We start from the raw sequence: 9,857 nt of genomic DNA on the forward strand, positions 1-9,857 counted from the left end.
AGCGGAGAGTTAACGTTTTGTCGTATAGAATCAGGTTTCCCCAAACGTTTGCAACAAAAACTGTGATTGTCAAAAAAATTAAATTTTCCATCGTCCAATAAGATTAGAGATGTCGCAGAAGTGAATAAGCTATTGTCCAATATTCACTAATAAAAACTACGATTTTATAAAAGGACTGAAGACATATGTATATTTATTTATAAAATTATATGATTCTCTACAAATAAATTACTCTATTTCACGACAGTGTTTATTGTAAGGCCCTCATGTCAAAGTCCTGAAAAAATTGATCGTAAAACTCAGAGAAAAAACTAGCACAAAAACAATAATTGACGGCTTATTATGCGCGACATGGGCAGGAAAAAGAATCTAGTAAGGGCATCATATATCACATTGGCATTAAAGTTCCTCACAAGCTCAAAAACCTAACTGAAAATAAATAATCCTGTGGACTATGAGTGCAAACTAATCTTAGCAATCTCCTGTAAATAAAGCTTCAACAAACCACATTTTGAGCACACAAAATGAGCACTACCTAATGGGATCTGCAGTCACTCTTTGGCGGTTGTACCCAGTGCTTGGGTGGAACACCTTGTAATACAACAGCATGAAAATAATCCCCACTACAAAAGGAATTATATTCAGGTAAATTATTGGCTTGTAATAATGGGTTTTTTCCAAAGTCTCATCAGCATTCCAAATCCACACCACATTTGCCAAAGTATTTTCCCCAAAGAGTATCCCATAGAAAATTAGGTACTTCAGAAAAGTAGGGCCATCTACCAAAACCACCTGGGAACAAAATACTAAAAACTCAATTTTTTGTGCTTAATAATAGAACTCACCTGAGTAAAAATATAAACAGCCCCAAAAATTGAATAAAACAAAAAGTCATACATTTTATTGTGATCACAGAAGTTGTTTTCAGAACTGGTGGCAGAGAGCCAGATTGTCATGACAAACCAGTGGAAAACAAGCACCAGTATTGTGTGAACAGGGTATACGGAGGCCACAACACTGATGCAGAGAATTCTTGAAACAGTGACTAAGAAATGCCACATAAACTGTACTATGGTAGCTGGCCATGAGATGTTATGCTTGGTCTTCAGTGAGACACGTAAGAGTCTTTGATAAGAAGCCATTGACCAGGCCATGCTAACAAAAGAGCTTCCAATTGAGAGCAATTGATGCACCACTAAAATGATGTCAGATTTACAAATTTACCTAACATTTGCATTACATAGAAAAATTAAATCAGTTACAAAAATCATAGGATGACAAACAAAAGGTACCCTATCTTTACTTAAATGTTCTCTATAAAACTCACTTGTTAAAGTTTGCTCAAACTCTTTCCCATGGGTAGCAAAAATAATGGCCAATTGCAATATCTGTTGCGGCGCAGCCTCCAGAAAACATTCCAACACCCTCAATAAAGCAACATCTGAATCCTCCTTAACCATTAACTCATAGTATTTCCTTTGGTTCTCCTGATCGCCTGTCTTTTCAGCCTTCTTTGATTTGATTGCATACTGTAAGGCGTCAAAATACCTTAACACTGGGGCCAATTGAAACACCAAAACCAGCACACACAACACCCGTCTCTTTGTGAACTTTTTTGTCAATGTTCGATGGTTGTTATCAGGACTCAAAACATACATCCGCAGGCTAAAACCTGTATTAATCACCGCCGGGATCAAAATGAAGCCCACCGTGGTGAAGAAATAACCAATGTAATTGCTTAAGTAATAACGGTAAGCCAAATTACAGTCGAAGAACACATCGATTAGGTGGCTGATTATGCTGATTATGAAGCCCACTATGTCCCAGTTGGTGACGCGATCTTTGGAGGACAGGCGATCGATTTCATCTTTGTTGTGTTCGGGACCTGTTTTTTTCTGATGGAGCACCGTCATTTGGTTTTCTTCTTGACTCCCAGAGGCATTTGAAGGTACCCCGTTTGGGGGCGGAATCGCGGTGCTATCGCGTTTGAGGAGCTATCTTGAGAAGGGCCAGAGGCATGTTAGAGAAGGCGTGGGCCTTCTATTAGTTTTTCATTGGAAGTTTTGAGAAAGTAATCATTTAAAAAGCACAATAAAAAAAACAACAAAGAACTGCAAATTCTAACCTAAATGTCATCACGTAAGACTTTACCTTTATGAGCTCCTAAATGTTTTCACATGAAGTAGGAAGTATGGCAACGCTGAAAAAAAATAATAAAAATATGTAGAAGATAATGATCGACCTTTCCTACAAAAATTTGACACTTTGTTTAAAAAAACTGAAATGCGGGACATAACACTGGAATTTAGTGATTTTTCTAGAGAGTTTATCATAAAACTTTAATATTCTTAAACCCATGAATTTGAATTATCAATAGCGCTATATATTTGTTTACTGACGTCGAGATGATTTCTAATTTGCATCCGAAGAACAATTGATAAACAAGATGATTAGGCTGTTTTATTAGTTTATTACATTTGATAGGATGTGGTCGAAACGCTCGCTACTGAAATGTGGACGGAATTACTCGGTAATTGCCAGTAAAGTAAAGCCACTCTCAAACACTTTTATGGTAAACAAATCCCTCTCTCTATCTCCTAAATACACCATCAATCACTAAACACAAATATTCCACAGAAGAATCATGAATATATATCTAAACTTGTGGAATCGTTGCATGAACGAACTGGACAGAATCTGGTGGGAGGTGGAACAAAGGCTGTTCAACGACACACCGCCAAAGGAAAATTGTTGGTCCGCGACAGAATTAACTTACTTTTAGACAAAAGTTCCGCCTTCCTGGAGCTCTCAGCACTGGCAGCAACTGATTTATATGAAGACAATATCAACGCTGCAGGGATTATTACTGGGATTGGGAGGGTGCAAGGGTAAGAAATTTGAATTTGCGCAATTTTAAAAATTACCTGCATGAAAACATGATAGAAAAGAGTGCATGATAGTGGCTAATGATGCCACAGTGAAAGGAGGCACCTACTATCCTATCACTGTGAAAAAGCATCTTCGCGCCCAGGAAATCGCTCAGGAAAACAAACTCCCATGTATCTACTTAGTTGACAGCGGAGGTGCCAATTTGCCCCACCAAGCTGAGGTATTCCCAGACCGGGACCACTTTGGGCGCATTTTCTATAACCAGGCTAACATGTCTGCAATGAGGATTTCACAGATTGCAGTGGTGATGGGGCCATGTACAGCAGGGGGGGCATATGTACCTTCAATGGCAGATGAGAGTATTATAGTGAAAAAACAAGGGACTATATTCCTTGCAGGGCCTCCATTAGTCAGAGCAGCAACTGGGGAACAAATCTCTGCTGAGGATTTAGGAGGAGCCGATTTACATTGTTCTAAATCAGGGGTAACTGATCACTATGCCATTAATGATGAGCATGCTTTGCAAATTGCTCGATCTATTGTGAAAAATTTAAATCACACCCCTAGAGATGCATTCGATAAAGAATTTGAGGAGCCCTTGTATGACCCACGAGAGCTCTATGGGATTATCAATAAAGATATTGTGAAGCCCTTCGATGTAAGGGAAGTCATAGCTCGGGTTTTTGACGGCTCAAAGTTTGATGAATTTAAAAAGAAGTATGGAGAAACTTTGGTCTGCGGGTTCGCCAAGTTATATGGCAAAACGGTGGGAATTCTGGGTAATAATGGCGTTTTGTTCTCAGAGAGTGCCCTGAAGGGAGCACACTTTGTGCAGCTTTGCTGCCAGAGGGACATACCGCTGATTTTCCTGCAAAATATTACAGGTAATTTGCATTTTTTCAACATTTCCTAAATTAGCTCAAAGAAATTTATAGGCTTCATGGTGGGGCGTCAAGCTGAAACGGAGGGCATTGCTAAGAATGGAGCCAAATTAGTCACTGCGGTTTCTTGTGCTAAAGTCCCTAAAATGACGCTCATTATTGGAGGCTCTTATGGTGCTGGCAATTATGGTATTCTTACTGTCTTAACTTAGTATAGATGTTACAAGTAAAAGTTGAACAATTTAAGGAATGTGTGGAAGAGCTTATTCTCCTCAGTTTTTATACTTGTGGCCAAATGCAAGGATTTCAGTAATGGGGGGAGCTCAAGCTGCTGAAGTACTCTGGCAAGTGGCTAATACAGAGAGGAAAGAGGAGAAGAAGGAACAGTTTCAACAAAGGATTGTTGATAAGTTTGAGAGAGAAGGATCACCTTATTTCAGTACTGCCAGGTATTTAAGGGTATAGAAAAGTGTAGAAGGGCCACTGGAAACTTCTAAAAAACATTTTCAAGTGGGCTTTCTCTCCATTAATATGTTTTAAAGAGTAATCTGTACTCTTTTTAAGAATATGGGATGATGGGATTATTGATCCAAAGGACACAAGGCAGGTTTTGGGACTGAGTTTAGCTGCAACACTGAACAGTAACAAAACAACAAAGACTTTGTTTGGAGTTTTTCGAATGTAATATTTTTGTTATTCTTTAAAAAACAAAAAATATATATTTTTTCACTATTTTACCACAACTGTTGTATCTCTTTTTTCTATAAATCGCAATTGCTTCTTCTTAATCTTTTTCAGTTTTTTAGTGTTAGTAATTACTTGTACTACTTCAGATTTTTTCCGATTTTCCTCTTGTCGTTTCAGGTTATCCCTCCTGCGCTGCTTGCGCATTTCCTCTTCCTCGGCCTTTTTAGCCTTCCTGTCCTTTGAGGCTTCTTTTACCTTCAGCAGTTTTTCCCGCAAGACCTGTTTTCTTTCAAACGAGCTTTTCAACCCTTTGGATTTAATGAGTGAGGAGAACTTTTTTTTTTCGGACTTCCAGAAACGGCCTGATTTTGGTTTGCCTTTCACTATATGTGTAGAGGGTTTGGACATATTGTTTGCAACGTTTTTTTGGGGTTCCTCAGAGTTTGCCATGGGGTCGGAAAGAGTAGATCTGCTTAGAGAGTCCTCGATGCGGTGAAATTTCTTCTCTTCTCTTTTATTTGGCACGTTATTACTTTGTTTTCAGACTTTAAGAGAACGAGTTACAAATTTTGAAATATTAAAACAATGTCATAAAACTATGTGGCTTAAAACGTAACCTTACATTTCAACACTGACATTTGATATTCTATTTAGACATTTGAGAAATCTATTAACTACAAATAAAATTTGCTAAATTAAAAAAAAATACTTTATTGAGACAGAAATTTATTCCTTAATGATGTAAAATTTATTATAATTATAAATTGATTTGAAATACATAAGTTTCCAGAATAAGAACATATTAAACGATTTTTGACTTTTTATTAGTCAGAACACTGTCTGCAGTTTTGCTTAAAATCACTCTAGTTAATAACACGCTTCTAACGTAAAGTGAGATATCGTTTTAACTTACTCTATTTTAAAAAGGTATAATAAATGTATTAATTAATGAAAGAATATTACTTTTTTGGACCACTATGTCGGCCATTTTGTAACACAATGAATTATAACCTACAAATAGTAAATGTCACCCAAAAAATTTTTGAATTGAACAAAATTTACATATATATATATATATATATATAAATCTCTATTTCTTGCAATTTTGACTGATACCACAATAAATCGCTTCCAATTTGCATGACTGTCTAAGTCAATTAATTTCCGATAAGGTCAACCGCAAAATATGAATCACTTCAAGTCCAAAGGGATGGGCTCGAGACATGCGCCCGCAATGCACTTTCACCTCTTCTTGAACCAGTTGCGAGGCGTTACCTTGAATTGCCGACATTACGCTGCCGTGAAAACAAAGAACAAGATGGTAAGTGAGTAATTCCACAGTGAACTCTTGCAAATCATTTTTTTTAATCGTGAACCTTAGGCAGATAAGTTGACTACGGAAGACCGGAATACTCAACTAAATGCCCTTTTAGGCAAAGGTTGGACGCTGCAAAACAACAGAGATGCGATTTATAAAGAGTTTCAATTTACGAATTTCAATGAGGTATTTTCTATTCTTTTAAAAAATATTTCTAATTTTAAATGAGCACATTTACAGGCGTTTGGTTTCATGACGCGAACGGCCCTGCTTGCAGACAAGATGGATCATCATCCTGAGTGGTTCAATGTGTACAATAAAGTTAATGTTACCTTAAGTTCTCATGACATTAGTGGGTTGAGTAAGAGAGATCTGAAGATGGCCAATTTTATGGAGGATGTGGCTGGTGGACTTAAAGTTTAAGGGATGATTCTGTTGGAAATTTGGTTGTTAAAGTGTTATACCAGTGTTACTCCTATTATTTTAGTTTATTATACAAAATTATTTTTGCAATCCTTCTAAGGCAGCACCACACTTGGAAAATTTTCAAAGTCAAACTTTTTGTATTTTGATTGTAGCAAATCACGAAGCTCCATGCTGTGTGTGTAGTCTCGAGTCTCACAAACTACAACAACCTGTAAATACATAATTACTACACACACCTCACATACTCATCCTTTTGGAGCTTGCAAACCTCGACACTAAACACATCAGAAGTGACCCAAGCTCTCTCATGTAAAATATCTTTAATGGATACTCCAATCGAGCTGATTATTTTACACAGTTCACAAATACCCCCAGGTCGATCACTGACAGTCACCCTGAACTTAATTAAGCGCCCGTCGGCTGCCAGACCTCTTTCGAGGCACCTCCCCAAAATTGTAGTGTCAATATTCCCACCACTCAATATTAGCACTACTCTACAGATAAATTTTTGAGAGTTTTAGCTTTTAAAGGAAGTTTTAGTTCTAAAAACCTTTTGCCTTTAAACTCGTCTAGTTGCCCTGCTAAAATAGCGGCCAGCCCACAGGCCCCAGCTCCCTCAACCACGCACTTTTCATTCTCCACAAACCGCAGAATCGCCAAAGCGATGTACTCTTCCTTTACTATCACCTACCAAGAAAATGCTCGCTTTGATTGTATAAACAAAATTAACAGTGAACATTTAACCAGTTTATCAAGTAAATCTTTAGAAGTTTCCCAGGCGTTGTAGCCCACTTCAGGCACCGCTAAACCATCGGCTAAAGTGCCCTCGATAGGGGTGAACAAAGGGCCCCCATGGGCTATTGCTTTGGAGTAACTAGCGCACCTTTCCGACTCGACGCCCTATCAGAACATGTCTTTTTTTATGAAGAAAAATATAGAAAATTTGGCCTACTATAATCTTAATGTTGGGGTTAAGCATTTTAACGGCTACGGAAACTCCGGCCAGTAACCCCCCGCCGCCCGTAGGCACCACAATCGCATCAATATCTTCTACTTGTTCTAAAATCTCCAACCCCAAAGTCCCCTGACCAGCTATGATGTGAGGATGATCATACCCATTAATATAAGTCAAATCCTTCTCTTTCGAGAGCCTATAGGCCACCTTTTTAGCCTCCGCCATGTCCTAATTTACCGAGAGATAACAGTATGAAAGATATTTAAACGTATGATCAATGATAGCTACCTTGCCTTCAATAACCACATTTGCATGGTATTCGCGACATTTTTGGATCTTCATTATAGGTGCTATAATGGGCATTACTACGGTAACAGGAATACCCAGTTGGTACCCATGGTAGCACACTGCCTGCGCATGGTTGCCCAAAGATGCAGCTATAACCCCACGCTTGCGCTCTGCTTCATTGAGCATGAGCATCGCGTAGCGAGCCCCCCGTTCCTTGAAGCTTCAAATCTTTTAATATAAATTCCCCAAAAACACTAATTTTTTTTAGATATTTTTCCTACCTTCCTGTGTGCTGCAAAAAGTCCTTCTTTAAGAAAATATCCATCGCAGTTATCTGGGAAATGTGGGACTTCTATTCGGAAACATTAATTTAACTGGAATTTATTGTTGTCAAACTTACTTCGCATGGTGTATTCTTTACCCCACTACGTATCTTGTAGGCCGCTGAAGTAATCTCCTCGAAAGTGACTTTTACTGGCTTCTCGGGATCACAAAAGGGGTCGTCGGGTAGGTCCTCAGTTTCCTGAAAAAGATTCGGCTTAAAGCCGCTTTCTAAGCTCGAGAAGAAATTAGTACATTAAGAGGCATTATGAAATAGATGCGTCTGTGTCTCAACTCATTCTTGATGGTTTCAAATGTGATAATTTTCGATAAACATAATATATTTTTGTTTGTGTAGAGTCAGGTCAAAGATTACAGATAAATTAGAATTGTTTTCGTGTTAAGCTCACTTACATTTAAGGTAATTGTGGTAAGTTTATGGTCTGGATTGCTGTAGGAATACTCCATTGTAATGTCAGTGTCATACTAGACGTTCGAACAAAGTATCAAAAACTTTCAGGGCTGAATACGAAGGCTTATCTCGACTGACCATCATTAAACTGAATTATCTCGGTTATTTGTACTTTTGTGTTTATAGAAACATTAGTGATGGACAAATTAACTGGTGTGTTTTTTTTTACTGCATAATATGTCGAAGATTTCGGTTGGAAAAACTATTTAAAATCGTATTATGAAGGGGACTCAAGGGCTATCGAATGACTACAATTATTTGACTATAAATTGTACAGTTTTGATGCGATTCAAGTCTTTAAAATAATTTAAAATCATTTGAAAAATAATACAATTTTTAAATATCCCGCCCTTAATTCAGCCATCTTTATATTTTGAATCCTAATTATCGGTTACGAAATTTGAAATTTGAATATTAGAAACAAAAAACTTTTTCCTGGGAGGAGTTACTAGAGCATTCAACAAAAACGTTTATTATTAAAAAGGGTGTAGACAATTTAAACAATGTATACGAATGTTGAGTAAAGTTGCAAAATTTTGGAATATGTTGATTGTCATTATACTTAAAATCATTTGTAATTGACAACATGATGACAGATCAATATTTTTGTGAGGTTATAAATACATCAATATTTATTTTGGTCCCAAATTTGTCATTTATTATCCCTTAAAACTCCCTCTAATTCACACGAAACATGGTGGAAACCGATATGAACTGGCCTTGGCAATATAACTTTCCTCCCTTCTTTACGCTGCAGCCCCACCCTGAAACGCGGTCAAAGCAGGTTCAGGCTTGGAAAGCCCTCATTCTGGACTATTGCAAGCGCTGCAAACTCTATCTCATAGATGTGCGCGAGGCAAGCAATATCTCGTTGTTTAACAATACTACAATCAACCGCAAATTGCAGCAAGATGTTATTATTTCCTTATTGGGCGAGTTGCAGAAGTTGGGCCACGCAGCCCCAGTAGATAAGGTAGTTATATTGTGTGATTTTTATTTTGATATGTTTAGATATGAGCTTGCTTAGGCGAAACACCGGTGGGAGATATACTGGCATACGCTGGAAGAATGGGCTTCGATAGTGTATGAGTATATTTCTTCCAGAGGAATGCAAGGGTCAGTGGTGACTTTTTATGAGCTATCACAGGGGGAAGACGTGCAAGGAGAAGAGTTTTATGAAATTCACCATGACGTGCTCATAAAGGTGTTGCAGGCTCTGGAGAAAGATAGAAAGTGCGAGTTGATTCTGAGTGATGAGGATCAGGGGGTTAAGTTCTTTTGATCATTTATCACCAGGTTTGTTGGGACATTTTGTATTTTTTTATAAATTATTTTAATAATGAAAAGTATTTATCATTTAATTCACATTTTTTGTGAGTGATTTGATTAAAGTGGAATTCTTTAGGGTTCATTCAAAAGACCTGAAATGTGGTTGATAAAATTGGGATTGACTTCACCTTGAAATGAAAGATAATTAAACGTATATACATTGTTGGATTTATTTAATATACAATTAATTACTTTTTAAATAAAAACAATCTTTTTCTCTTATAATACAAAAAAAGTGGTAAATATAACAGTTAAAAATTATTATTGTTTTTGGTACAATTGCCTTGTTTT

The 9,857-nt window shown here is 37.3% G+C and overlaps 6 protein-coding genes across 9 annotated transcripts; 3 read left to right on the plus strand and 3 right to left on the minus strand.

Moving 5' to 3' along the window:
• Positions 1-162: 162 nt before the first annotated feature.
• On the minus strand, positions 163-2,120 carry LOC136341790 (XK-related protein 4-like). The gene is made up of 4 exons (XM_066287106.1): positions 1,328-2,120; positions 846-1,195; positions 536-792; positions 163-482 (listed from the first exon to the last, which is right to left on the minus strand). The coding sequence occupies exons 1-4, from the start codon at positions 1,911-1,913 to the stop codon at positions 410-412; spliced, it is 1,266 nt and encodes a 421-aa protein (XP_066143203.1). The 5' UTR covers positions 1,914-2,120; the 3' UTR covers positions 163-409.
• Positions 2,121-2,336: 216 nt separating this feature from the next.
• On the plus strand, positions 2,337-4,513 carry Mccc2 (methylcrotonyl-CoA carboxylase subunit 2). Its single transcript, XM_066287103.1, has 6 exons — positions 2,337-2,572; positions 2,638-2,888; positions 2,944-3,773; positions 3,825-3,959; positions 4,018-4,219; positions 4,335-4,513. The coding sequence occupies exons 1-6, from the start codon at positions 2,486-2,488 to the stop codon at positions 4,453-4,455; spliced, it is 1,626 nt and encodes a 541-aa protein (XP_066143200.1). The 5' UTR covers positions 2,337-2,485; the 3' UTR covers positions 4,456-4,513.
• On the minus strand, positions 4,476-5,098 carry LOC136341791 (coiled-coil domain-containing protein 86). Its single transcript, XM_066287107.1, has one exon. The coding sequence runs from the start codon at positions 4,905-4,907 to the stop codon at positions 4,500-4,502; it is 408 nt and encodes a 135-aa protein (XP_066143204.1). The 5' UTR covers positions 4,908-5,098; the 3' UTR covers positions 4,476-4,499.
• Positions 5,099-5,550: 452 nt separating this feature from the next.
• On the plus strand, positions 5,551-6,288 carry Pcd (pterin-4a-carbinolamine dehydratase). The gene is made up of 3 exons (XM_066287973.1): positions 5,551-5,778; positions 5,839-5,961; positions 6,016-6,288. The coding sequence occupies exons 1-3, from the start codon at positions 5,644-5,646 to the stop codon at positions 6,196-6,198; spliced, it is 441 nt and encodes a 146-aa protein (XP_066144070.1). The 5' UTR covers positions 5,551-5,643; the 3' UTR covers positions 6,199-6,288.
• Positions 6,245-8,306, minus strand: Srr (Serine racemase). Of its 3 annotated transcripts, none has more exons than XM_066287964.1 (9): positions 8,180-8,306; positions 7,845-7,967; positions 7,726-7,796; positions 7,445-7,664; positions 7,154-7,384; positions 6,946-7,101; positions 6,752-6,888; positions 6,470-6,695; positions 6,245-6,410 (listed from the first exon to the last, which is right to left on the minus strand). In XM_066287964.1, exons 1-9 carry the CDS (start codon positions 8,231-8,233, stop codon positions 6,294-6,296), a joined length of 1,335 nt encoding a protein of 444 aa, XP_066144061.1. In that variant the 5' UTR covers positions 8,234-8,306; the 3' UTR covers positions 6,245-6,293. The 3 variants fall into 3 exon arrangements, with proteins under 3 accessions (XP_066144061.1, XP_066144062.1, XP_066144063.1); XM_066287965.1 differs by lacking the exon at positions 8,180-8,306 and adding an exon at positions 8,021-8,149; XM_066287966.1 differs by lacking the exon at positions 8,180-8,306 and having other exon boundaries at positions 7,445-7,672; positions 7,845-7,883.
• A 516-nt stretch (positions 8,307-8,822) lies between these two features.
• On the plus strand, positions 8,823-9,827 carry Vps25 (vacuolar protein sorting 25). Of its 2 annotated transcripts, XM_066287972.1 has the most exons (3): positions 8,823-9,084; positions 9,145-9,210; positions 9,265-9,827. In XM_066287972.1, the coding sequence occupies exons 1-3, from the start codon at positions 8,932-8,934 to the stop codon at positions 9,517-9,519; spliced, it is 474 nt and encodes a 157-aa protein (XP_066144069.1). In that variant the 5' UTR covers positions 8,823-8,931; the 3' UTR covers positions 9,520-9,827. The 2 variants fall into 2 exon arrangements, with proteins under 2 accessions (XP_066144069.1, XP_066144068.1); XM_066287971.1 differs by having other exon boundaries at positions 8,824-9,210.
• The last annotated feature ends 30 nt before the right edge of the window (positions 9,828-9,857 follow it).

This window comes from Euwallacea fornicatus, chromosome 11, assembly GCF_040115645.1.
Source record: "Euwallacea fornicatus isolate EFF26 chromosome 11, ASM4011564v1, whole genome shotgun sequence".
In the NCBI taxonomy this organism is placed as follows: Eukaryota; Metazoa; Arthropoda; class Insecta; order Coleoptera; family Curculionidae; genus Euwallacea; species Euwallacea fornicatus.

Coding starts and splice junctions, on each gene's coding strand:
- Vps25 (XM_066287971.1), top strand. CDS start 8,932: ATGGTGGAAACCGATATGAACTGGCCTTGGCAATATAACTTTCCTCCC. Junction 9,211..9,264: donor ACGCAGCCCCAGTAGATAAG/GTAGTTATATTG, acceptor GAGCTTGCTTAG/GCGAAACACCGGTGGGAGAT.
- Mccc2 (XM_066287103.1), top strand. CDS start 2,486: ATGTGGTCGAAACGCTCGCTACTGAAATGTGGACGGAATTACTCGGTA. Junction 3,960..4,017: donor TTATGGTGCTGGCAATTATG/GTATTCTTACTG, acceptor GAACAATTTAAG/GAATGTGTGGAAGAGCTTAT. Junction 4,220..4,334: donor CCTTATTTCAGTACTGCCAG/GTATTTAAGGGT, acceptor ACTCTTTTTAAG/AATATGGGATGATGGGATTA.
- Srr (XM_066287964.1), bottom strand. CDS start 8,233: ATGGAGTATTCCTACAGCAATCCAGACCATAAACTTACCACAATTACC. Junction 7,665..7,725: donor TTTTTGCAGCACACAGGAAG/GTAGGAAAAATA, acceptor AAAGATTTGAAG/CTTCAAGGAACGGGGGGCTC. Junction 7,102..7,153: donor ACCCCAACATTAAGATTATA/GTAGGCCAAATT, acceptor ATGTTCTGATAG/GGCGTCGAGTCGGAAAGGTG.
- Pcd (XM_066287973.1), top strand. CDS start 5,644: ATGAATCACTTCAAGTCCAAAGGGATGGGCTCGAGACATGCGCCCGCA. Junction 5,779..5,838: donor TGAAAACAAAGAACAAGATG/GTAAGTGAGTAA, acceptor CGTGAACCTTAG/GCAGATAAGTTGACTACGGA. Junction 5,962..6,015: donor AATTTACGAATTTCAATGAG/GTATTTTCTATT, acceptor GCACATTTACAG/GCGTTTGGTTTCATGACGCG.
- LOC136341791 (XM_066287107.1), bottom strand. CDS start 4,907: ATGGCAAACTCTGAGGAACCCCAAAAAAACGTTGCAAACAATATGTCC.
- LOC136341790 (XM_066287106.1), bottom strand. CDS start 1,913: ATGACGGTGCTCCATCAGAAAAAAACAGGTCCCGAACACAACAAAGAT. Junction 1,196..1,327: donor GTTTGAGCAAACTTTAACAA/GTGAGTTTTATA, acceptor ACATCATTTTAG/TGGTGCATCAATTGCTCTCA. Junction 483..535: donor GTGACTGCAGATCCCATTAG/GTAGTGCTCATT, acceptor CTTTATTTACAG/GAGATTGCTAAGATTAGTTT.